This window comes from Emys orbicularis, chromosome 10 (assembly GCF_028017835.1).
Source record: "Emys orbicularis isolate rEmyOrb1 chromosome 10, rEmyOrb1.hap1, whole genome shotgun sequence".
Lineage (NCBI taxonomy): Eukaryota > Metazoa > Chordata > Testudines > Emydidae > Emys > Emys orbicularis.
Genome location: NC_088692.1, coordinates 46,667,817 through 46,692,362, shown reverse-complemented (window position 1 = coordinate 46,692,362; position 24,546 = coordinate 46,667,817). Strand labels below are relative to the sequence as shown.

Sequence of the window (24,546 nt, the reverse complement as noted above, 5' to 3'; positions counted from 1 at the left end):
TGGATTTTTCGATTCACTGGCATTTCTGAAAAAAAAAATCATTTGGGGTCAAAATTTAAAAAAATTATTTCAGTGGTTGAAAAAAAAAATTCCTTTCTGGTCACCCCAAAATTAACTGTTTCCATTTCAAGCACTTTTAAAAATGTTTTTGCATTATTTTAAAAACAAAAATGAAGTCACTTCTGAAGTGAAACCTCACAAAATGTCCCCCTTTTTCTGATTTTTTTTTTTTTTTTTTTTTGGTTACAGGGTTTATTTTTGACACAAACAATTTAGCAAAACTGACATGAATTCATGAACTGTTTGGGTTCACTGAAGCTGGAAAAAAGTTTTGGCTGAAAAATTTCCCGTAGCTCGAATCATTAGTGCTCCCAGGGGACGGGCTGCCTCAGGTGAGCACTATACAACTACAGAGCCTTTCACCAGTAGGGCACCTGTTTGAATCCAGCCCAGCCCAACAAGGGTTAATGTTGTTCCTGTCTAATGGATTTTCAGTGGCCCCCATGTGAGCTGAGTTTGCTCAGTTTCAATTCCAGCACCCATGTCACAAACTCAGCACTAGGCTTTGCACTAGATTGTGAGCTCTCTGAGGCAGGGGCTGTCTCTTACTCTGGGTTTGTACTGCACCTTGCACAATGGAGCCTTGATCTTGGCTGGGTTGTCTGACGAGCGCTCCTGTAGCAGGGGCCAGAAACCACCAGAGTCACTGTACACTTGTGAGTTGGCAACAGGGCAATTGTCACCTGTGCAGGGGGGATGCAAATAGGGGACCAGATACCAAGTGTGAAAAATTGGGTCAGGGATGTGGGGGCGGGGGAATAGGCACCTATATAAGACAAAGCCCCAAATACTGTGACTGTCCCTATAAAATCAGGACACCTGGTCACCCTATGTACAAAACTCAGAAGCCAGGATGAAAAACCGGCTAGAATCTCTTTTTTCAAATCTTCTGGGCTTAGGCCAATCTCATGATTTGGGGAATCTGACTTGTGATTTTGGAACCTTTGGGGGTGGCCATATGCTGATGGTCCCTGTGTATCCGCACAACAGGGACAGCATGGGACAGCATCCCCTCATCCACAGCTGGGAGCAAAAGGTCAGTTCAGGCTTCAGGACCCAGCCTATCCCAAGGCACTCTGCTGAGTCACCCAGGAAGGTGCCTATGGGAGGGGTGGGGGGGTTGACAGTTTCAGCATGGATGGGCTGGAGCACATGGGCCATCAAAAAGCCAGGAGGTGTGAGCATGTCAGTCACTGAAGCTGTGTGCATAGCCCATTTGTCGGTTCGCTGGGCGCACTGAAAAATTGAAAATTGCCAAAATTTGTCATTTTGGTGTAAGCAGAGTCTGGATGAGCTCTCCCCTGACATCTAGTGGTGAGCTGTGGAAAAAGACTTCAGGATCTGATCTTGTTTGCATGGACACACCCACCCTGTGTAGGTGCTCAGCATGATGGGATTGCTTGCCCAAATGATCACTTGTGGCTGGTGTTGGATCCCCAGTCTCCTTGTCATTGGGGCAGGAGTAATAAAGGGTTGTTATCCTTGTTGTGTGAACCGAGGGCAGAACTGTACCTGGCATACCGCAATGGAGGGACTCACCTTCAACTGAACAGCACTCGCTAGGCAGGGGACATGGGTCCCAAAGCCTAATAAGCAGAGAGGTAGTTGTGCTAGGTGATGGGTCCTTGGACATCATTTTTGATGGTCTAATAAAAGAGGTAATTGAGAGTCTTGTTATAGGCTGCAGAGCTAAAATCACTGATATTTAGATCTACTTTAGGACAGTGTCTCTATTGCAAGAAACTACCTAGTATGCACCAGCAGTGAGACTCCCCTCCTAACAGCTGAAATCAGAGAGCTGTGTTAAGTGGGGGGGCCCTGAAGACATCTTGGTGAGTGGCCAGCAGGGTGGTTGGTGGAGAGGGCCAGAGCAAAGCCCCCCAGAGAAACACAGCAATCGGCAGTTGGGGTGATGAGCGAGAGCCTGAGCAGCAGAGAGTGCAAGATGCCTCCTTCCCACCCCCATCACAGGGTGGGAGGTGAACTCTGCAGATGAACCTCTGAGCTCTGGGGCTGCACTGGCCAAGGACAGCAACTGAGGGGGGTGCAGAGAAGGGACGGGCACATTAAAGGGACTTTTGGGTTGCTGGACTTAAGAACCTGAGGGGAAAAGGACACTGCCCAACTTAATTCGGGGTGGGTCTTTTGTTCATGGTTTGTGTTTATGAACCCTAGTTGTGGTGTTTTCCCAAATTAATGCTGAGTTACTTCCCTCCTTTTATTAAAAGTTTTTGCTACACTCAGACTCTGTGCTTGCGAGAGGGGAAGTATTGCCTCTTAGAGGCACCCAGGGGGTGGTGTGTAATTGTCCCAGGTCACTGGGTGGGGGCTCGAGGTGGTTTTGTGTTGTATTGTTGAAAAGGAACCGCTAGATACTGAACCCGGCCCTTGTTGCTGCTGGCTCCACCTGGCAGAAGAGTTGCATTGGCTAACTGAAAAGGTTGGTTACAAAACTAGTTTGGGGTCAAATAAAACACTTGGATTCATTTTGGGGCGGGTAAAACATTGTAAAGCATTTTTGAAATTGAAGGACTGTCCAAACTGAAGTGTGGATCGGCAACAAAAAGTCAAAACGTTTAATTTTGGAAATGCCCAAATCAACCATTTCAACACATCCAATTTTTTTCCCTTTTTTCTGGCCAAAACAATTCACACCAAAATCGAGCGGCATGTGGGAATTGTTTTGGTTGAACCAAATCTGCAATTATTTTATTTATTATTTTTTTTAGCAAAAAAAAGGTTTCACAGGAAAATTTTTGCCCAGCGCTGAAGGGAAGCCTGTCCTCACAGTGGCGTTTTAAACCTGGCGCGCTTGCCCAGGGTACGCTCCCAGCCGCAGAGGACAGGAGGAGGGAGAAAGTAGCCTGCAACTGGCCAGCTCCGAGCTGCGGAGTGGGTTCCGGGAGAGAGATCAGGGCAGGGGACTAATTATGACCTTGTTACTAATGGCCGATGAAGCATCCACCACGACCATATGGCCTATGACTACGCCTAGGGATTGATTGACTCAGAGCTGCTATTTCAATCTCAGGGCTAATTGTTTTTGTTAAACTAGCAGCCTCCATTAAACCTATTTTATCATCTTCCCTCCCCCCCTTTTTTACTTATACAGAATAAATGGATTAGTTCAGAGGGATTGCAGGGAGTGTGTGAGCGCGCCCAGTAATTACTGTAGTTTAGGGGATAACACAGGCAGCACAGTGTAAGCTGTGTACCAGGTATTGCTCTGGCTGACTGAATGACGGACCATAGGCTCCAGGTAATGGCCACTGACCCAAGCCATTCAGAATGTGCTGGGAAGGGAATGAGCTCCACTCAAAAGTTAGTTTCAGGGGAAGCTGCTCCCTGTGTTAACGACTCATGGTTTGGCTCTCAATTCTTTGTTTCGATAAATGCTTCTAATTGTAGATTAGTTTGCACGTTTTTCCACTTTGTTTTCAAACGCTCTGTGGAAGTGGCAACATGGCCTAGTGGGCAGGGGGGTGGACTGGGGCTCAAGAGCCCTGTTTCTATTTCTGGCTCTGCCATGGGCCTGCTGTGAACCTTGGGCAAATCGCTTCCTATCTCACCCCTTGGCCTCGTTAGGCTTTAAGGGCACGGTCGGTTTCTCACTGTGTCTCTGCAGCACCCAGTATAGGCCTCTAGCTGTTCCTATAATACAAATAATAATTGAAATAACTGTGTTTCAGTAAATAGTCAGTTTGCAAGCACAGCTGGCAGTGTTACCATAACGTACATGACTTTTAGTGCAAGTTTCATAATATTCAGTGTTTTTCTTAAAACCCCAGCTCCTAGAGTCCCGTGAATATACTCTGGGCTTTCATTTAGGAAAAAAAGTAAGTTTCTTGCCCTCATGGTTGCAGAGAAAAGCAAAAAGAAGTGACCCTTCACAGCTGAAAGCCCAGAAAGTAAATAAAAAGAACGCAGGATTTCTTATTTTCTACAGTCTTATGATGTTCTGGGCCTGACTCATGATTTTGAAGACATGGGGTTGGTAAAACTGAGATGCAAACCTGCTCCCTCTCTCGATGCTCATGGTTCCCTGATTCCCTAGATGTTCTCTCATCCATCTTCCCAACTCCCAGTTCTAAATGCCCTTGCCTCAACACCCTTCACTGTTCTGCAGAGAGGTGGGCAGGGCACTTAAGCAGTGAGCAGCAACCAGGTGAGGGCTGCCAGGCAGATGGGACAAGATCCTCAAGCAAGAAACAACTGGGGAGTCATGGTAATGAGTTCCACTCATGTATATCTCCTGGTGGTACTGGCTGCATGTGCCCCTGGCTGCTACAGGGAAAGGCAGACGCTCCCGCAGGCTGCACTATGCCCTGTGCTGGCAGCCTGAAGCGCAGGGAGAGAACGCTGGTCTATATGGCAAGGTTATTCCAGAGTCAGCCAGGGTGTGAAAGGCCAACAGCACCTCTGGAATCGCTCAGGGTGTGGACAATCCCTAGTCCCAGAGGAGTACAGCCGTCCTGGCTGCTGTTCCGCAGTAGCTACTCTGGTCAATTTCCCCATGTAGTGGGGCCTGCCTGGAGCCTTCATTTGAGATAAAGGCCTGAACCAAATGGCCTACTCCGGCTTCGGTTTCCCATCCCCCTCCCTATAAGGGCTGAGCCTGAACCCCAAGCTGGGAGCCATCAGGTCTGGATTTCAGCTCCCCCACATCAGGGGGTGATCAGCTTAGTGCTTAAACTTGGCCTAGGGTTGAGAAGCTGGCGGCATGGTTGGGCCCATCCCTCAATAGCTTTCCTCAACCCCACCCCGGGAAGCACACCCTTCCACATTCCAGCACAACCCACTGCAATTCAGCGGAGGCAGGGAGCGGCCCGGCCTCCCTTGCTGACAGCTTGCCCTGAACTCTTTTGGCAGGCCCTGCCAGCAGATCACTGTGTTAACAGAGGCCCCTTCTCCTAAAAACCCTGTAATTATCCTCCCCGGGCTCCTCCCTTTCCCCCTCCTCAGTAATGCAGGGGCCACTCTTCCAGCCAGCACAGGGAATCAGGTGCATTTACCTGTCTGAGAAAACCTGCCTCATGAAATATTGAATTATGATTAGCTGGTGCCCTTGGATAAAGGCTGATCCCCGCCCCCTTTCCACAAACCCTCAACTGATGGCCCTGGGCCTGCTAGCAGCCAGGGGGCAGGGAGCTAGATAGATCGAATGTCCGATAGGGAACGGGAGCCAAGGCTCATCTCTGCCATCCAGAGTGAAGGCTGAACAAATGAGCTGTAATCATCCTCCAAGGGGAACAGAAAGGAGCATTGAGAGAGCGACTGGGGAGTTCGGGTTGTTAAGTCCCCGTAGGCCCAGCGGGTTTGATGTCACTGGGTCTAGGGTTACAGAGAGCTGGTTCCATCCAGGGCTCGCTCATGGGTCCCAGCACCTTTTTAATTCTTCATGGTGTGGCTGATTGATCCACCTTTGCAGAGACACTAAAGATTAAGAGGATGACAAACAGGCATCTGCTTACACAGCGTTAAGAACTAATCTTCCCAGCTCTGCTTTAGGAGCCTTGAAGAGAGCGTGAGGCACATACACACACACACAACCAGCCCGCAGAGCCAGAGGAGCTGCAAGCGGCACCTGGCTCCCTGGCCCCACAGCCGACCACGGGGAGCAGCTCATAGACTATCAGGCCTGAGCTTCCCATCTGCTCTCTGCCCACGCAACAGCACCGATTCAGGTGACAGGAAGCCAGGACCTCCCCCTGTTCCAGACACCTTGTGCTAACTGCTGGGGAGCAGGGAGCAACTGGGCCCAATAGCTCTTGTGTGAGGGGCCATCCCAGCCGAGGAGAGGCTGAAGGATAAAACAGAGGGAGAGGGCTCCGGGCCCCCCACACTCCCGCAAGCTCATCTGTCGGTCACCTGTGCTCCAGCCACAACCCCCAGCATGTCCACGTCCCCCGCTGAGTCCACCGTGAGCGCTGGCCTGGAGGACAGCCAGTCAGGTAAGGGGCAATGCTGAGTCATGTGCCCATGCGCCCTCTGGGGCCAGTGCCACCATGGGATGCAGTAATGGCCACGAGGGTGGGCGTGGGTTGGCACCTGGGACACAGGGAGATGCCCAGACACTGCAGCAATGCAGGGATTGGAACTAGGCAGACAGACAGACAGACAGTTGCCGAGAACTTGCTTTAGCGCATCTATGCTCATTGGCTGATGGGTGAGCACTAATGATTGGCGCTCGTTAGCTTTGGTGGGAGGTGAATTAGTGCTGGGAGCAAACAGAGCGACCGGGGTACCGCTGCATAATGGTGCGAGGGGGTTCCTGCGGCTGGAGCCAGGGATGCAGAAGACCAGCTCAGCTAGTGATTTCCCAGAGCCATGCTGCCAACCCCAAGTGTTCAAAAATCCTGACTCAGGCCCCCCAAAATCATGAGATTGGCTTAAAAATAATAAATGTCAGGTTCTTTTTACTCGTCATTTTGGATTTTAAGCCTGCAGGGATCATGAGTTTCTAGCGATGTACTATTAAAAGAATTGCAAGCTAAGATTTGCACCAAGTCCCCTGACTCCAGAAGCTGGAGCTTTGAGAAAATACCCAGGCCCACAGGGCCGGGCAAAATGTCAATACATCCTGGAGCTTTCAGGAAATGTAAGGAATTCTGCTCCAGGAGAAAGACACTGGGCTAATGAAATCCTCAGGCTGTGGTCCCTGGAGCCCACAGAGTGACTGTGTTAGCAGATCTGTTCTCCCCCAGCCCAGAGAATGTATTTAAAAGCTGAACACTAAGGAGCAATTTGGTTTGCCAAGCTCAGCTTCCTGAGCAGGTTGGGATCCAGGCCTGATCTGAAGGTGTTTTGCAAAGCCCAATTGAGACCAATAACCCTATTTTCTAGGTGGGGAAACTGAGGCACAGAGCAGGGGAAGGAGCTGGGCCCAGGCCATACAGCAAGTCAGGGACAGAGTTGAGAGTAGCAACCGGGACTCCTGATTCCTACCTCTTTGGACTGAGCCCCTATGGGTGTTCCGGTAGCAGGTGGTAGAGGACTCGGCAAGTGCCCCCCCTGGGGCAGAGCAATGGGCTTGGAAACCTGTGTGTTGTTATTGACTGGGGGGATAGGGAGAGGTTGAGAAGGAGGAGGGGGCTTGTCCCATGTGTGGGAAGGTAGGACTGGAGGGGGATGGTTCACAAGGAGGGCAAAGCCCCAGTTCCCCATTGAGCTGGGGCCAAGCTGCTTAGCGCGTGCAGGGCTGGCTAATGAGCATTTTCTCCTGGCCCTGTCTGAGCCTCTTCCATGTGCCCAGGGATGTTACTGGCCAGGGAAAGCTTAGCAGCCCTGTACCCAGCATCAGCACATGGGAATCCCACCGCCGAGATCGCTGCTCAGCTGGCGGGCAGTGGGCAGCACTGGAGGGGATGTGCTACCCCCGCCCATAGGCTGGCCCCCATTCAACTCACACTGCATGGGCCTGGGGTGGGGGGAGATCTGAGAGGCAATCCCAGGCACACAGGACAGAGCCCTTCTGCAGTGATGCCTCTGCTTGCTGTGGGCGAGAGTTGGGGCTGGATCCGCTGAGTGTCCCAGCAGAGGGTGTGTGCTGAGGCCACGTGTCTGAAGGGCCTCATGATGCTCAGCGGGCTGGGAGCTCACTGCAAACACAGCCAGCAACAGCCCTGGCCACTCAGCGCTGCCCTGAGAACAACACACGCCTCCACAGGCAGAGTGCTTCCTGGGGGCTAGCGGTTAGAGCAGGGAGCTAGGAGCCAGGACTCCTGGGCTCAGACCCCAGGTCTGGGAGGGAAGTGGGGTCTGGGGGTTAGAGCAGCATGGCCTGTGGGGGGAATTTCAGCCCCCGAAGTCCAGTGTGTCCAAGAGCTCTAGGCCTGCGAAGGTTTAGAGTGGAAAGCTGTTGTAGCCCAGCCAAACCTGCTCTAATTCACCCCCTCCCCTTAGTTCCCGGCTCAACACAGGAAGCTCCCGGCCAAATAAATGGTTAGGAACGTTCCACCGGCAGAGAGCCCAGGCTGTCCTATCCCCTGTGCCCCAAGCCCTGCGTCCTCCCCGAGGGACCCGCCTTGCTCAGCGCTGGCCTCTGCGGGGACACAGCTCTCCAGGGCAAGGTCTGGCTTCTTGCTCTGTCTGGGCAGCACCTAGCACAGTGGGGTCCAGGTGTTACTGCAATGCAGATAACAAATCTCAGTAACAACAGGGACTGCCACGGGGGATCCCACCAGGCACCCATCCCCAGCGCCAACAGCAGCCAGCACCAGGCTCTTTGTTCTGGGCAGTGACACAAGAACCTGCCATAGCGGAGTTTCTTCCCAACCCCCACCAGACAGAGGTTGGCTCGTGCCCTCCTGGTTTATAACCGGTAGCCCCTCGGACCCCATCTAATGTGATGGGGACATTCACATTGCCCACATCAATGCACGATCCTCTGCTGAGCCCTCCTAATCCTTCATGATATCTAGTGGCAGTGAGTTCCACCAGCTAATTGCACACTGTATAAAGGAGGAGTTCCTTTTAATGGTATTAGATTCCCTGCCTTTGCCCAGTGCTGCTGGTGTCCCCTTGTTCTTGTGTTATAAGGCAGGGGGAGAGCTGGGCCCCATCCCAATCACTATTTTCTACACCTCTCTAAACAATCCCAGGCTCTCTCCAAGCATTTGATTGTTCTTGGAGCCCCCATCCCTTCTGTGCCTCCTCTCTGAGTTGGGGGGGACCAGCCCTGAGCCCTGGCTTTATGGGCCATAGGGCTGTTTTCTACTGCATCTGCTCTGTTGCACCGTTCCAGCACTCAGGCCTATCCACCCTGAATCTCCCCAGCCTGTGCTGCTCGCTCACGCCTGGGTCCCGCTGGGATGGGTGTGTTGGGCTGGCCCCCCAACCCCGATAGCCGAGCCCTGGGCTCTGAGGGGATGAGTTCATCTCCAGGCCGTGGTGCCCAGGTGCTGATTTCCTGCTCTTGCCGTGCAGGGCTCAGCCCAGCCCCTGGCAAAGCCCTGAGCCCGGTGCTCACATGCCGGGTGTGCGGCGACACCAGCAGCGGGAAGCACTACGGCATCTACGCTTGCAACGGCTGCAGTGGCTTCTTCAAGCGGAGCGTGAGGAGGAAGCTCATTTACAGGTGAGAGGAGAGCGCTGCTGCCCGGACTCACAGGGCCAGGGAGAGGCAGTGCCTGTGGCTCTGGGGCTTTGCTGGCTCTGGGGCTGCCCTTGCCTGGGCTTTGGCACCTGGGGGCAGGTGTCTAAGAGCCCGTGAGGGCAGGCTGGTCCTTCTGAGCCCTGGCACAGGGGGTTCAGGGACCTGCAGCCAGCCAACCCCTAAGCTAGGGTTACCATACGTCCGTTTTTTCCCGGACATGTCCGGCTTTTTGGTAATCAAACCCCCCGTCCAGGGGGAATTTCCAAAAAGCCAGACATGTCCGGGAAAAATACTCCCTGGCTTACCTTAGAGCGGGCGCCGGGGGCTACTGTGCTCCCTGACTCCTGGGCTCTGTAAGAGCCGAGCTGCCCGAGCGCTACTGGCTTTGGGCAGTCCCCACGCCTCTGGACCCTGCGCCACCGGCTGGGCACTTCCCCTCCTGGGCTCCAGGGGCACAGGGTCCAGAGGCATGGGGGTTGCCCGAAGCCGGTAGTGCTCGGGCAGCTCGGCGCTTACAGAGCCCAGGAGTTCAGGGAGCACAGCAGCCACCGGAGCCCGGGAGAAGTGCCCGGCCGGGGGCGCAGGGTCCGGAGGCATGGGGGCTGCCTGAAGCCCGAGCGCTACCGGCTTCATGGTTTGCCGGGCAGCCTCCAGACCCTGCGCCCCTGGCTCCAACTGCGCTGGGGAAGCGCCGGCCGAGGGCGCAGGGTCTGGGGGCTGCCCGGCAAACCGTGAAGCCGGTAGTGCTCGGGCAGCCCTTTTTGCGTGGCTGGGAGGGAGGAGGGGGAATGCGGGGCGCTTAGGGGAGGGGGCGGAGTTAGGGCGGGGACTTTGGGGCGGAGTTGGGGCAGGGCCAGGGCCCCATGGAGTGTCCTCTTTTTTTATTTTTTAAATATGGTAACCCTACCTAAGCCCCATGTGACCACAGGCAAAGGCGCCCTGTCTCCATGTGGGATACACACCAGCATCCCCTGACATCGCAGCAGGAGGTGGTGCTGGGCGCCCATCTCAGGAGACCCCCCCCCCCTTTGCAAACATCTCCGAGTTCACTCCTGGCCTGATGGCCCTAGAGCCAACCAGGGCAGAGCCAGCTCCCCCCACCCACCAGTCCTGCCCAGGTCCGTCTCCATGGTTCCCCAGATTGATGCTGCCATGTGGGCACTGCCCAAGCCCCAGCCACTTCACACCAGCCAGCAGTGAGCCCTCAGAGGGGCTGTGCCATGGCCACAGAGCCGGACTGTATTGGAGCCGTCTCCACCCCTCTCCCCAGGAGCCGAGGCTCAGACCAGTGTGGGGAGATGGGCCAGGTCCGTGCTGGGCTGGCACATGGCAGGCCATTCCCCTCCTGGCCCGCGCACTACAGACCATGTGCTCTAGGCCCCATGCCGGGCTGGCACCTCTCTGCCAGGACTCAGCCAGGAAACCACGAACCCCAGCCAGCAGGTGGGTCAGCCACAGGGCCTGTTAGCATCCCGGCCTGCCCCCACTGCGCCCTGCGCGCTTGGTCACCCCTGGTGCCACACGGAGCCCTGGAGCACAGCTCTGGGACGGGACTGATGGGAAGGTCTTCAGCAGCAGGGTCCAGCGGAGACTGATGGAGCCGCCCCGTCCCCAAAGTCAGCCCTGCTGAGCCCCCTGCCCAGCAGCCTGTGGGGCAGGTAGTGCAGGGTTGCTGGGCTGTCGGGGGAGGCACCGCAGGGCTGCACAGGGTGGGCACCATGGGGCCACTGGGCGAGGGGGGGAGGTCACTGCTGAGCTGGGGAGCAAGCACCATGTGGCTGTTGGGCTGGGGAGTAGGGGTGAGCCAGCACTGTAGGGCTGTTGTGCTGGGGTGTGGGCGCTGCAGGGGAAGGGCACAGTGGGGCTGTTGGGCTGAGGGGGGTGGGCACTGCGGGACTCCAGGTAGGTTATGGTGCAATCCCCAGCCATGGGTTTGACCCCAGGGTGTTAGCACCTTGTCCTGGCTAGTCAATTAGTTATGGGACAGATGCAGCATCCTGGACTGTGGGAAACACCTCCTCCCCCAGGTGCCACGCAAGGAGGGCTGAGATAACTGGGCCTGCATTCATCTGCTCTTCAGGTGCCAGGCTGGGACGGGGATGTGCCCCGTGGACAAAGCCCACAGGAACCAATGCCAGGCCTGCAGACTGAAGAAGTGCCTGCAAGCAGGCATGAACAAGGATGGTGAGCGCAGGGGGGTGCCAGAGGGTGCAGGGCCGGGAAGGCCACACCTGCAGCCCTTCGACTGTGAGAGCTTCTGGGTAGGGGCCCGGGGTTGTTGCTCTCTGGGCAGTACCGGGTGCCCACACCGGGTGCTGGGCAGAGAGGAGCTCAGGACAGCTGAGCTCAGAGGCTGCTCGGGATAGGTGGAGAGGCTGCTGCCCAGAGCACACAGCTAGGTGACAGGGCCGGCCCCTAGCTTTGCCGTGACTAGGTCCCCACGGCTGTGCAGTGGGGAGGATAGTACCAGGACTGCCAGGTTCCAGATGAAGGGCTGGGAGGGCGTTTGCCACCCTCAGCTAGAAGGAGAGGGCAGAGAGTCAGTGCCCATCTCGCTACATGACCGTGCTGCAGGGAGGCTGGGGGTGGCTGCTCAGGGGGTGGACAGGGCCTGGTGCTCTTTGCTGTGCGTGTCAGTGCTCAGACCCTCTACCCCTAACCATCCTGCTCTGCGTCCCCAGCCGTGCAGAACGAGCGCCAGCCCCGCAGCACTGCCCAGGTCAGACTCGACAGCATCCCGCTGGACACAGACCTCAAGCCTGCGCACTTGGCCACCACGCGGGAGGCCCCTCCGCCACCCTGCCCTGCCCTGCCGAGCCTTAGGGGCCCCGGCTCCTCTGTGCCGGGCACCCTGGGACCTCGGGCACCCACTCCTCCAAGTAACCACCGCTTCATGGCCAGCCTGATGACAGCCGAGACCTGTGCCAAGCTGGAGCCCGAGGACGGTGGGTTGCTGGGCGCAGGGTGGGAAGGGAGGCTGTGGCAATACCTGTGCCAGCCTGGGGCATCAGCAACGGCAAGTGGCACAGACCCAGTTGAGGCGGGGGGTGAGCTCCTTCCCAGCGTGAGGCACCAGCAGCATCAATTCTATGTCCCTGCCTGGGCCTGGGGCTGCACTCCTTGCCGTGCCAGAGCCCTGAGCCCTTTCGCTTGGTTCCCCAGCCCTTGGAATTCACAGAGCAGCCCCTGCAGGACCAGAGTTCACAATGCTGCCTGACCTCAGCTGTGGAGGCGTCTGGCCCCAGGCTGCTGTCAGACTGCAGCTGCCTCCAGGGAAATTGGCCTGTCTCAGCTAAGGGCCACACAGGCCTTGTCACCACCACGCAAACCTCTCCTGTAGAACCCAGGGCAGCCCCCCTGTGCAAACCCAGGCTGCCCCTGCACAAGGGGTGTGCACCGGTCACTAAAGTCCCTGAGTGGATGAGTCTTCAGTGGAGCTTCCCTCTGCCTGCAAAGGTCCTGCCATATGCCTCAGACATCATCAGCAACCAGGTGCCCTGCTGCCCCTCCCCCTGCTGGCACCAAACTGCTTCCCTTCCTGCAGTGCTTAATTTGTAATGAAAGAGGTGCTGGGGCCCTGAACTGCCAAGCCTAGAGGTGCTGGGGCCCTGAACTGCCAGGCCTAGAGGTGCCGGGGGGTCAGGGGGGGGATCAGCCCTGGCTGGCACAAATTAGGTACTACCTTTCTGCCTTGTGCTCACCTTTTGCTCCTGGAGCAGCTCGGACCACTAGAGGTGCCGTATCACACAACTTGTGGTCCCGCTGTTTCAGATTCTCGGGCTGGGGACCGATGCTGCATTGGGAGGGCTGCAGAGCCTGGCTAAGGGACAAACAGAAATCAGGGAAACCTGGCTAATGTTAGAGGGATTTTGAGGAGAAAATGGGTTGGTTCCTCCCCCCTCGAATTTGGGCTGTCCATGTGTCTGCCCATGAGCAGCAATACTCAGACCAGCCCTGGCTTGGTCCCTGAAGTAGCTGGGGCAGTTTCTGTGAGCTCTGCTGCTGTCCGTGACCCAGCTGTTCTCCTCCCTCCAGCTGACGAGAACATCGATGTGACAGGTAACGAGCCTGAGAGGACCTCGACTGAGTACCTGATGTCCCCCTACCCATCCGCCAGCCCTGAGAGCGTCTATGAAACTTCCGCTCGCCTCCTCTTCATGGCAGTGAAGTGGGCAAAAAACCTGCCCGTCTTCGCCAATCTGCCCTTCAGGGACCAGGTGAGGTGGGATCTGGACTAACTGGGTTGCCGTTTAGTGACCTCTGGGCTGGTGTAATGCACATTGGTGAGGCGACCCCAGGACCAGACAGCAGGGCTCTGACTAGGCAGCAGACAACACAGCTCTGGGCGGGCCCCTTCCCGAGCGCTTTGCAAACAGTGATGAACTCACCTCCCACCCTTCGGGCATCATCCCAGATCGCAGGCCCAGAGGGGGGAGTGATTTGTCTCAGCTCACATGGTAGGACTGGGACTAAAAGTGTTAACAGAACCTAGGCCCCGTGCAAATTACACAAGGTTTGGTTTGGAGACACCTCAGCCTGCTTAGCAGTTAGCACCATGGCAAACACCCTTAAAAACCCTTTGTAACCTTTTGTTAAAGATACAGCAAAGAAGGGAAAACAGTGAAAGCCTTTGAAATGTAAAATGCTAAGTGAGGCTTTCATGTGAACAACAGCCTTTGTTGCCTTTCCCTTCAGCTGGAGAGTATTTTTTAAAGGACACCCCCCCCCCCCCCCAGCCCACTCATGCCCTGTTCACAGCTGGGGCGAAGTTGTAGACCCAGTTATCATAACAGAACCCAGCTCTTCTGATGTCCCCTCCTGAGCCATAGCCGCCAGGAATGGCAGGAGAGATCAGACGCATTTGGAACATCCTGGTGGCTTTCACTTTGTGACCAGTCTACTAAGCATGTGGCTGGGAACACGGGGTTTAGGGGGCAGCAGGCCCTGGTGGAGCGGGGCTGTGATGAGACCATGTGTGAGGTGGTCATGGGCGACTGGGCCAGTAGCACTCAGACCGAAAGGCAGGCACACGGGTGGTGGCTGCTGCTGTGCAACTCGTTTTCAGAACCCGTGGGAGATGACACATAAAAGGGGATCTAATGTCTGTATTACAGTAGCAGCTACAGGCCCTAATCAGGCCTCAAGGCCCCAGCGTGCTAGGTGCTGTTCGTACATGTACACCTACACCTGCCTACACCTGTACACCCGCCTATACACACACACAGACGGCCCCGTCCCATAGCTCACATGTTCCTTCCTCTTGTGCCTTGGCAGGTGATTTTGCTGGAGGAAGCCTGGAGCGAGCTGTTCCTGCTCTGCGCCATCCAATGGTCCATGCCCTTGGAAAGCTGCCCGCTGCTCTCTGTGCCTGAGCTCTCCCCCAACATCCACGGGAAACTGGTGTCTGCCAGCGTGGACATCCGCATCCTGCAGGAAACCATCAGCCGCTTCAAGTCCCTGACCATAGACCCCACAGAGTTCGCGTGCATGAAGGCCATTGTGCTCTTCAAACCAGGTGAGCCCAGCTGGTGCTGCAGGACAGTGGCTAGGGACAGCCATAAGGCAGGCGGCCTCGCTCTCACATCTCTGCCAATGCCCCTCAGTCTGGACCTGCAGCCCCTGCCCCCTCCCCCATGTATCCCAGCTCTATTGTCCCCCCACCGCTGGAGCTCTGCCAACACCCCTCAGTCCGGACCTGCAGCCCCTGCCCCCCGGTATCCCAGCTCTGTCCTCCCCCTATCCTCCCCCGGCCAACGTCCCTCAGTCCTGACCTGCAGTCCCTGCCCCCCAGTATTCCAGCCCTATCCTCCCCCCACCCCTGCAGCTCTGCCAATGCCCATCAGTCCCAACCTGCAGCCCCTGCCCCCCCCGGTATCCCAGCTCCTTCCTGCCCAACCCAGGGCGAGGCGGCCATCTGAGCCATCGGGACCTTGGAGAAGCAACCCCCAGCCCTGGAGACACCAGTTATATCTGTCCAGGGCCAGCAGAGCATCATTGGGTCCCTCCTGGGCTGTATGAATCCCATCGTGGAGCCCAAAGCTTCAGAGAGATGCTCGCACCGCGAGTCCCCCACAAACCGTCAGCAGTGAGACTCTGAGATCTAGCCAGTGGCAGGAGCGTGACCCGGGAGGGGACTGGGCAGCAGTGGCTGAGGAGGTTGGGTGCAGGATCTTTGCACCTTTGCTCAGTGAGCTCCTGGGAACTCTATGCCCCTCCCTCCATGGCTGTCATTCACAATGGCTTCCTGGCCACCTGGTGAGGCCTGTGACCCCCATGTGGCTCTGTGGAGGCGGCGTTCTGGACGATGTCACTGTGGTCATGGACAGAGCCTGGCCGGCTGCCTTCCTCTCCACCCCTCACAGGAGGCTAAACTGGCTGCCAGGCCTGGGACCCTCCCACATGCTTCCTGCTTGCTCAGAGTGGAGGCGATCCGGGGAACGCATTGCCCAGTAGACCAGGCTATGCCCTGGGAGCCGGCTCACAGGCAGTGTGCGCTGCTCCCTCACAACAGCTGCACCAGTGGCTTTCCAATATTTAGTTTGGAAACAGGAGGGAGGATGGTCCAAGCCATTCACCTTCTTCCTGCAGTGCCAGGAAACGGATCAGTTCGGTGTCTCGTTTATAATAATCCTCTGAGCCCTACCTCCTTTGGCATTGCCAGCATACGTTGCTGCTCTGCCCAGAAACCCAGTTACCTAGGGTTGCCAACTTTCTACTCGCACAAAACCGAACACCCTTACCCCGCCCCTCCTCCGAGGCCCTGCCCCCACTCACTCCATTCCCCCCTCCCTCTGTCGCTCACTCTCCCCACCCTCACTCACTAATTTTCCCCAGGCTGGCTCAGGGGGTTGGGGTGTGGGAGGGGGTGAGGGCTCCGGCCAGAAATGAGTTCAGGGTGTGGGAGGGGACTCCTGGCTGAGGCAGTGGGATGCGGGAGGGGGTGAGGGCTCCAGGTTTGGGGTTCAGGAGGGGGCTCCGGGCTGCAGGTGGAGCCAAGGGTTTCGAAGTATGGGAGGGGGCTCCAGGCTGAGGCAGGGGGTTGGGGTGTGGAAGAGGGTACAGGCTCGGGGCTGGGGGTGTGAGTTCTGGGGTGGGGCAGGGATGAGGGCTCCGGTGTGGGGCTAGGATGAGGGATTTGGTGTGTTAGAGGAATCTCCTGGCTAGGGCTGAGGGGTTTGGACTGTGGGAGGGTGCTCTGGGCAGGGGTGTTTGTGGGGTGAGGGCTCCAGCTGGGGGTGAAGACTCTGGGGTGGGGCCGGGGATGAAGAGTTTGGGATGCAGGAGGGTGTTCCAGGCTGGGACCGAGGCATTCAGAGGGTGGGAGGGGGATCAGGACTGGGGCAGAGAGTTGGGGTGCAGGCTCCGGGCGACGCTTACCGCAAACAGCTCCTGGAAGCAGCGGCATGTCCTCCCTCTGGCTCCTATGCGGAGGCACAGCCAGGCAGTTCCAGGCCAATGAGAGCTGTGGAGCCGGCGCTTGGGGTGGGGGCAGTGCACGGAGCTCCCTGGCTGCCCTTACGCCTAGGCAGGGCCGGCTTTAGGCCGATTCAGCCGATTCGGCTGAATCGGGCCCCGCGCCTTAAAGGGCCCCGCAGCTGTCCACCCCTCCCCCAGCTCACTTCCCCCTTCTCCCCTCCCCTGAACGCTCCGCCCCCTGCTCCTCCCCCTCCCCTGCTTTCCGCGAATCAGATATTCCCGGGAAGTCTGAAAACAAGCAGGGGCAGGCGGGCAGCATCAGGTAAGCTGGGGTGGAGGGGAACGCGAGGAGGGCGGCTCCGGGGAGGCGTGGCGCGGCCCAGTCCGGCCCTGGCCGAGTGGCTCCCTCCGGCCCCGGCCCGGCCAAGCGGCTCTGGCCCCGGCCCCAGCCGCTTCGGCCTGGCCCGGGCCCCGGGGCCCCGGCCGAGCACCCCCAGCTGCGGTCCCGGCCCCTCCGGCCCTGGTTCCGGCCGGGCAGCACCGGCCAAGCACCCCCGGCCCTGGCGGCTCCAGCCCCGCCCCCAGGAATCGGGCCCCGCTCTTGCTAAAGCCAGCCCTACACCTAGGAGCTGGAGGGGGGGCATGCTGCTGCTTCTGGGAGCTGCAGGGAGCCTGCCTTAACCCCGCTGTGCTGCCGACCGGACTTTTAACAGCCCGGTCAGTAGTGCTGACCGGAGCTGCCATGGTCCCTTTTCGACCAGGCATTCCGCTTGAAAACCGGACACCTGGCAACCCTACCTCCTCCCCAGCTACTGGGAGTTAATACACAAGGGTTCATCCACGTTGCCCAAGCCATGTCCACATGGTTTCTGAAGATGATCTGATTTCTCTCACCGTATTAACAATGGTTCCAGTGTTAATGTCGTCAGCAAATGTCCTTCCCTCGAGGATACAGCCCTGTGAATTGATTAAAAACAAACCCAACATCCTAGCTGTATAGCTCACACCCATCGTTACTTTCAGCGTCCCAGGCCAGAGCTGGCACCGCAGCTTAGCTACCCCTCCCCTCCCACTGTGTATGAAGTTGTGTTCGTTTGGGGAGCAGCCGGGGGTATGAAGGGGGGGAGACAGGAGGCACTAGAGCACCTGCCTCAGAGCAAGAGGCTGTCGGGTCCCATGACCTGCGAACCATCTCAAACAGCAGCAGAGGCACTGCCCCCACCCCCCGCCCGCCCGCCAGGGCTCCCCCCAGGGAGTGTCACTGGAATACCAACCTCACACTCAGAGCCGAGCCAGGCACAATTACAGCTCAGCTGAGCTGGTTCAGCCTGTGATCCAATCCGACGGGCACGCCCTCACCAGGACACCCTCTGTGCAGAGGGGCTCCTGAGCAGCGCTGTGGGCCCAGGCATTGCTCCTTGCTGGCTGGACCCACTGGCCCGCCCACGGTACGGGAGTTGTGTGCGCTCCTGCTGCGTGCGAGGAGCCTCTCTCAGTGCAGGTGCCACAGAACAGCCCTGATCTTGTTACAGAGACACGAGGCCTGAAGGATCCAGAGCAGGTGGAGAACTTGCAAGATCAGTCGCAGGTGATGCTGGACCAACACAACCGGACACACTACCCCAGCCAGCCTGTCAGGTAACAGGGCTCATGCTGCAGCCGTGCCATTGACCACGCAGCACCCTTCACTGCTGGCCACCTGTCAGTGCCTGTCTCTCTCCTCACCTTCCTGCCTCTCCTCCCTTCTCAGCTGTCTAACAACTGCCCGCCTCCTGGGCAAGTCCATCAGAAATCACTCTTCTCCCTACTGCGCAAGCTAGTCTCCATGATGCTGAAGCCCTCGGTTTGCCTTGTGCTGCTCTAGAGCTGGGGCAGGGCTGAGCTGTCCGTCCTTCCTTTAGCAGCCTTTCCTGCATAGGCAGAAGGCTAAAGCGCAGGTGGATTCATCCCTGTTGGGCTGGCGCCCTCTGCTGGTGGAGGAGGGAGCGTCACGTCCTTTAGGGATTGGGTGCTGGGTGACTCAGCTTTGTGGGATTTCCCCCCTCCACATCAAGGCATCCTGGGCTCTGCACCTGCCTACAGCTCATCCCCACTCCTCTGTCCACTGCTCCCTTTGAGGTCTTCTTCACCATGCAACGCCACCCACCATCCTCCTTCCTGTGCACCAAGCATCCCCTCTTCTCTCTTCACATCCTCCCGCAAAGGGGGATGTTCCTTCTTCCTGGTAGCCCCCCATCTCCATCTGGGGGCTTCCTGCACCCCATCCCATGGTTATTTACAACAAAACCCCCAAACACGCACAAGGTGAAACCTAAATGTGTGCCAACTTCCATGGGCTGGAGGGCCTCTTCCACCAATCCCTTCTGGCCCTCCCCCATGATGGAATCTGTCCTAGATTGAGTGTGAGCTTATCAAGTCAGGACTTGCTCTTTTCCGTGTCTTTAGCACTATGGATGCACAAACAGCTCCTCTCTTGAGCTGTTCCCCTCACCCAGGCTTGTACCTACTGAGGGTATGTCTACACTACGGGATTACTCCGAATTTACAGAATTCGATTTTTGGCAAACGATTGTATAAAGTCGAGTGCATGTGGCCACACTAAGCACATTAATTTGGCAGTGTGCATCCATGTACCGAGGCTAGCGTCAACTTCCGGAGCGTTGCACTGTGGGTAGCTATCCCATAGTTCCCGCAGTCTCCCCTGCCCATTGGAATTCTGGGTTGAGATCCCAATGCCTGATGGGGCCAAAAATTTGTCACGAGTGGTTCTGGGTAAATGTCGTCAGTCAGTCCTCCCTCCGTGAAAGCAACGGCAGACAATCATTTTGCGCCCTTTTCCCTGGATTGCCCGGGCAGACGCCATAGCGCGGCAACCATGGAGCCCGTTCAGCCTTTTTTCACTGTCACCGTATGTCTACTGGATGCTGCTATCAGACGCGGTACTGCAGCGCTACACAGCAGCATCCCCTTGCCTTTGCAAGTTAGCAAAGACGGTTACCAGCCATACTGTACCGTCTGCTGCTGTCATTCCTCCTCTGGAGTGAAGCCATCAAGTGCAGGCAGCCATGGCATGAAACAGATGACAGCATCACTGAGCTGCTGGATTGAGCATAGGCCAATGTGCCACTGCTTTAGAACAGTGGCTACATAGTGGCTCCTCCAGGCGTGGTTGGGAAGATCTGGCAGGAGCCTAGAGTCAATTCATCCTGATGGACCATGTTGTACTTGTGAAGAACACAAAACATTGTAGTGGTAGGTCCCTACTTTCCAGCCTGAACCTTAGCATTACACTCAGCAGCTCAGTGGTAGGTAGGTTGGCAAATTGCTCTGTGTTTTCAGGGACACATGGCCACACACGCTTTGATGGCCCAAGCGCGTTACCCAAAAGGGAAATTAGATGGAATAAATCAAGGGGAAACCACCCGTGTCAGAACATTTTCTCTCTCTGCAAGCTTTGTTTGGGCAGCCCCTCTTGCCAGGGAATTACTGACTCATTGTGATATTGTTAGCCCTTTGACCTCTGACACAGCAGGGTAAAATCAAAATCCTCCCTGAGACTCTCCCTCTACTTAATAGCTAACCAAACCCACACTGACACTTCTCTGCTTTCCTCCAGGTTTGGGAAACTGCTCCTGCTCCTTCCCTCCTTGAGGTTTATTTCCTCAGACCGGATCGAGCTCCTCTTCTTCCGCAGAACTATCGGGAACACTCCCATGGAGAAGCTGCTCTGCGACATGTTCAAAAACTGACCTGTCCCTCTTGCGACCAGGGTCCCTTGAGGTGGGTGCTGAGGGCTCCCTGGTAGTTCCAAGAACCTGGTTTCCAGAGCAGGTGAAAGGAATGTGGAGATCCCACTCAGTCCTGAGTGAGTTGTCCAAGTCAACTGCATATCTACCAATCCTGACATAGTATGGGCCAGGATTAATCTCTGTTCACAAGCAGCTGCAGCCAACTGGAAATTGTTTCCTATCAACATTCAGGTCATTGTAACCCATTGGGGGTTTCAGTCACCCCCGGGAAGCTCACACAGCAGATACTCTGACTCAGAATTGAACAGAAGTTTACAAGCTCCATTAGTAGAACCACAAGAATCACCTGGTACCTACCTACCAAGATGAAACTAACATTACATATGTGAAGAACACAAACTCATGGTGGAAAGCCAGGACACTGTACTAACACCACCCCAATGGGGGTGGGCAAATGCAGCTCTTGATGCAAAGTGAGGCACGAACGTCAGCAAAATTAATGAAAAAAATGAAAGTCTGGAAGAGATCCAGGCTCAGAACCCGTATCACATGGAAGGAAGGCAGAGGGGGAAGGTCTGGTTCTGGAAATCTTCCCACGTCCTGCCATGGGCTATGGCCCAGATGGTGGCCTATGAGGGTCAAGGAAAAGGTGACTGTCAGTTGGAGGGGGAAGAAATGAACTTGCCTTTGGTATTTGCTGAACCCTAAATAGGGGATAACCAGCAGCAGATCATCATCTGTGCAAGATGTGTTTTTAAAATTACTTTTTCACTGGGATTTCCCACCACACACCAGGCTCTAACAGGCGATCCAGACACTGACTTTAAGGAAGACTATGACGTTTAACACGGGATGCATGGTCTGTTGTCTTGCTATATGGCACCTTGCATTCTCTCGGACTAGGGACACTTGGTGATGGCAGAACATCTACTATTGCATTTGAACTGAGAAATGTAAGTAGAGTTTGCAGAGAAGTTGAAACGCACCCTGGACTTGTAGCCTCTCTTTTGAAACCCTAATTGCAGCTAGGAGAGCACAGCTCGGAGTCAAAGACCTGGAGAGGCTGATGTGATCTCTGCTACCGTGTCTTCTGAACTGAAGAGCCTTTTTGTGCAGTAAAGGAGGAAGGCTGCTGATGCGGAAAAGCTGCACTGTGGGAGGCCGTGACCTGGGCATAATGACACATATCGCACTGCTGGGCCTTGAGTGTGTTCCGGCAGCATGACACCCTCTGAGCAGCGCTATCCAAGCAGTCAAACGGGACGCCATGTTCTGATAGAGGCAGGGTTTTGCAGTGCCTTGCAGGAGAAGCAAGCAATGGATGTTGTTCTCATGCAGGAAGGACAACTGTTATAGGATCTGTTAGGATAGGCATATTGATAGGCATATTTGCACGAGGAGAACTGTTGCCTGCATCAATGTCATAAACTCCTCTCTTTGGAGACTACAGTGACACTCTATGTCCCAAGCATTCGCTTGGCTGGCAAATGCCAGGGTTCTGAGGTTAAAGAGTTAAAACTCGTATTGGTGAGTAGCAAAGGGAGCACCAAGGACAGTGTTGCCTCGGAAAGGCTATCGTGGCTCAGCCATGCTGATGTTGAGTCAATGCCCTTCAACCAAGAGGGGGTGTGTGCAGCAAGGGGGGCAGGGCAATTTTTTACATAGTCCATAGTTTGTAATTGTACAGACACACATCGTATTTCCAGAGTGCCTCTCTCGCCCTGCAGCTGCCAGAGTGTGTGCTGTCTGCTGACTTGGTGTAACTAATAAAGTGTGCTCTTTGGAACTGTTCAGTTCTCTCTCAGTTTAGCCCTACTTCCTGTGTGCATCCCACTCACCTCCCCGGGCAGGAGCAGCCAGTCTATTCCTGACCTCACACTACTGGATGAGACCCTTCCTCTCGCAGGTCAGTTGCATTGCAGCCTATTGCTAACCACGGCTCGAGGTAAGAACCCTTGTGGGTTTCTGGTGTGCTCAGCCCAGAGCAGTCCCCAAAGCTAGGGCCATAATGGCAGCATGCCACCGGCCACAGCTGAATGCAGAAAGAGGGCTCTCTTCTTTATTTGTATGTGAATGAGAAGCTCATGAGATGCCAAATGAATAGTTCTGGAGATGGAACTCCTATCCATCCAGCCATCGGGTACAGCAAGAAAAGCCTTCATGCATTACCTGGTAAGTGGGCTTCAACCCTGACCTGGAGAGACCACCTACTGCTAGGAGAGAGAGGGGGTGTTCGCTCACCTCAGTCCTCAGTCTTAAGCCTTTCTACTGACAGTCAATAGCAGAGCCAACTAGTGATAACTGTGTAGTGGTTTTAGTGACATGGATACTGGACTGAGCTTACTAACTCATTTCACAAAGGGGATCGAACAGCCATACAACTTCAGGTCACTACCTACCGCAGCTGAGTTTGGACCAGTAACTTAAAGATGAGATGCTTTATTTTGCATTACCAAATCACAGAATCCTGACAGTGGGGACCAAAGGTCCCAGCGGGCACTACTTCATCTGGACTCATGCAGCTAGGCCCATTGCAGCCCCATTGCTTGGGATGGGAGGGTGGCTCCGCAAGCTGACACTTCCAGCATGCAGTAAAACTTGCATCATTTTTCTCTGTCCCCATAGGGGAACTGCTGATGACTATCAGAAGCTGGGAATCATGGTCTTCTGGTGACTTTATCCAGTGCTGGTAATTGTTACACGATCACTTGTGACTAGTTCAACCACCATGCTGAAGGCAGACATGCTACTAAACCTGGAAGAATGGTTTCCCTCTCTTTCTCTCCCAGGATCATGAGTCCCAGCTCTCAGATCCAGGGGCATACCATTTCCGACAGGGAGCTCAAACTTTGCCCAGTCAAGGGATGCAATGGAAATTTGTCACTGAGTCTAAGGGCTGCCCCTACTGTGCACAACTGGAGCACACTGCAGCCACCCATGTCTTCAGTACACACTGGGGATTCGTGGAAACTCAGGTCTCAATAGCTGAGATCCGTCTCAGGGGCTGTATGCTGGGACCTTGCATAATGTCTTTAGAATGCATCTGGGCCACATTAGATTGAAGTCTGTTCTGGAGAAGCAAGCAGGATACACACACCCTGTTCCCACTCCTCTGTCAAGCCTTAAATGTCTTACCTGGGTGCTACTACTCCTGGTTGTCCTCCTGATCCCTGCCAATACTTGAAAGCCACGAGTCAAAGGAAAGTGAATCTGGAGAGGTTGAGAGCAACGTTCCCAAGTCATACAAACCACATCAATCACTGTCATTCTTTGCTTTTTAATAGCTTTGTTCTTTAATAAGCTAGGGGTTATTTGTTCATAAAGTTGGTTTTGTACAGCCATACAGTATATATTTAAGAAATATTACACAAATTGCACTTTATACATATGACGGCCTTGTTCCAGAAGGAAAAAAACAACATTAATTAAAAAAAATTAAAGAAAACCTACTGACATGAAATGACAAAGTGCCAGTTGACTGCACAGTGGCATGCAATCTGGCTCTGTGGGTAAGAGAAATCCTTCTCCTTTATATAGTCTTTTTTCCTAAACAGGTAAAATGTATAGAGCGTATGACACAGGATAATATATCCTTTTACAATACAGACTTTGCTTTTTAAATTTACACTCAGCATACTTATAAATTACTTTAAAAATTTCCATTACAAATAATAATAATTAATAATAATATGCAGCCCCTATCCTTTCCAGTGGTAAGTACATTCACTTGGTACAAGGAGTGTATCATATCGGAGAACCTACCGCTTACCTACTGCATGACAGGCCTGGAAGACAGGCATCAGGCTTAAACGCGGACGGGGAACGAAACAAAGAATTGGTCTATCCTGTGCCTGTGTTCAAAATAATAATTAAACAACGACAAAAACAGAACACACAGTCTGGACCCACTAGAACCTTTTCACTGTCTCCCCCTCCCCACTTCAAGACAAGATAAAAGGAAAGTGGTGGGTGGGAGGGTTCTGGCTGAAATGAATGCTCTTGGATTGGAAGAAAGGAAAGCTAGGACACCCCTGGAGTGTATCTGAAGCCTAGAGTTACTGTTGCAGAAGTGGATTCGTTGTGGAGGGTCAGAAACCCTGAGAACAGCAGAGGCGGGCATGTCGAAAGCCACGTTTTCATTCAGGGCTTCCTGTGTGTATATCACCTTTTGAACCATACACATCTGATTTCTAATGGGAAGCTGTGTTCAGACTGTTTGGTGCTTAA

General features: G+C 55.0%; 1 protein-coding gene across 1 annotated transcript; it reads left to right on the top strand.

Annotated features, from left to right (window-relative positions):
- Positions 1-5,953: 5,953 nt before the first annotated feature.
- NR2E3 (nuclear receptor subfamily 2 group E member 3) lies at positions 5,954-20,319 on the top strand. The gene is made up of 8 exons (XM_065412349.1): positions 5,954-6,011; positions 8,986-9,136; positions 11,235-11,338; positions 11,836-12,099; positions 13,190-13,371; positions 14,429-14,669; positions 18,103-18,208; positions 20,187-20,319. The coding sequence occupies exons 1-8, from the start codon at positions 5,954-5,956 to the stop codon at positions 20,317-20,319; spliced, it is 1,239 nt and encodes a 412-aa protein (XP_065268421.1).
- Positions 20,320-24,546: the final 4,227 nt, after the last annotated feature.

Excerpts from the sequence above, each read along its gene's own strand:
- NR2E3 (XM_065412349.1), top strand. The coding sequence starts at position 5,954 with ATGTCCACGTCCCCCGCTGAGTCCACCGTGAGCGCTGGCCTGGAGGAC. Across the intron at positions 9,137-11,234 it reads AGGAGGAAGCTCATTTACAG|GTGCCAGGCTGGGACGGGGA; the intron begins GTGAGAGGAGAG and ends TCTGCTCTTCAG. Across the intron at positions 12,100-13,189 it reads CAAGCTGGAGCCCGAGGACG|CTGACGAGAACATCGATGTG; the intron begins GTGGGTTGCTGG and ends TCCTCCCTCCAG.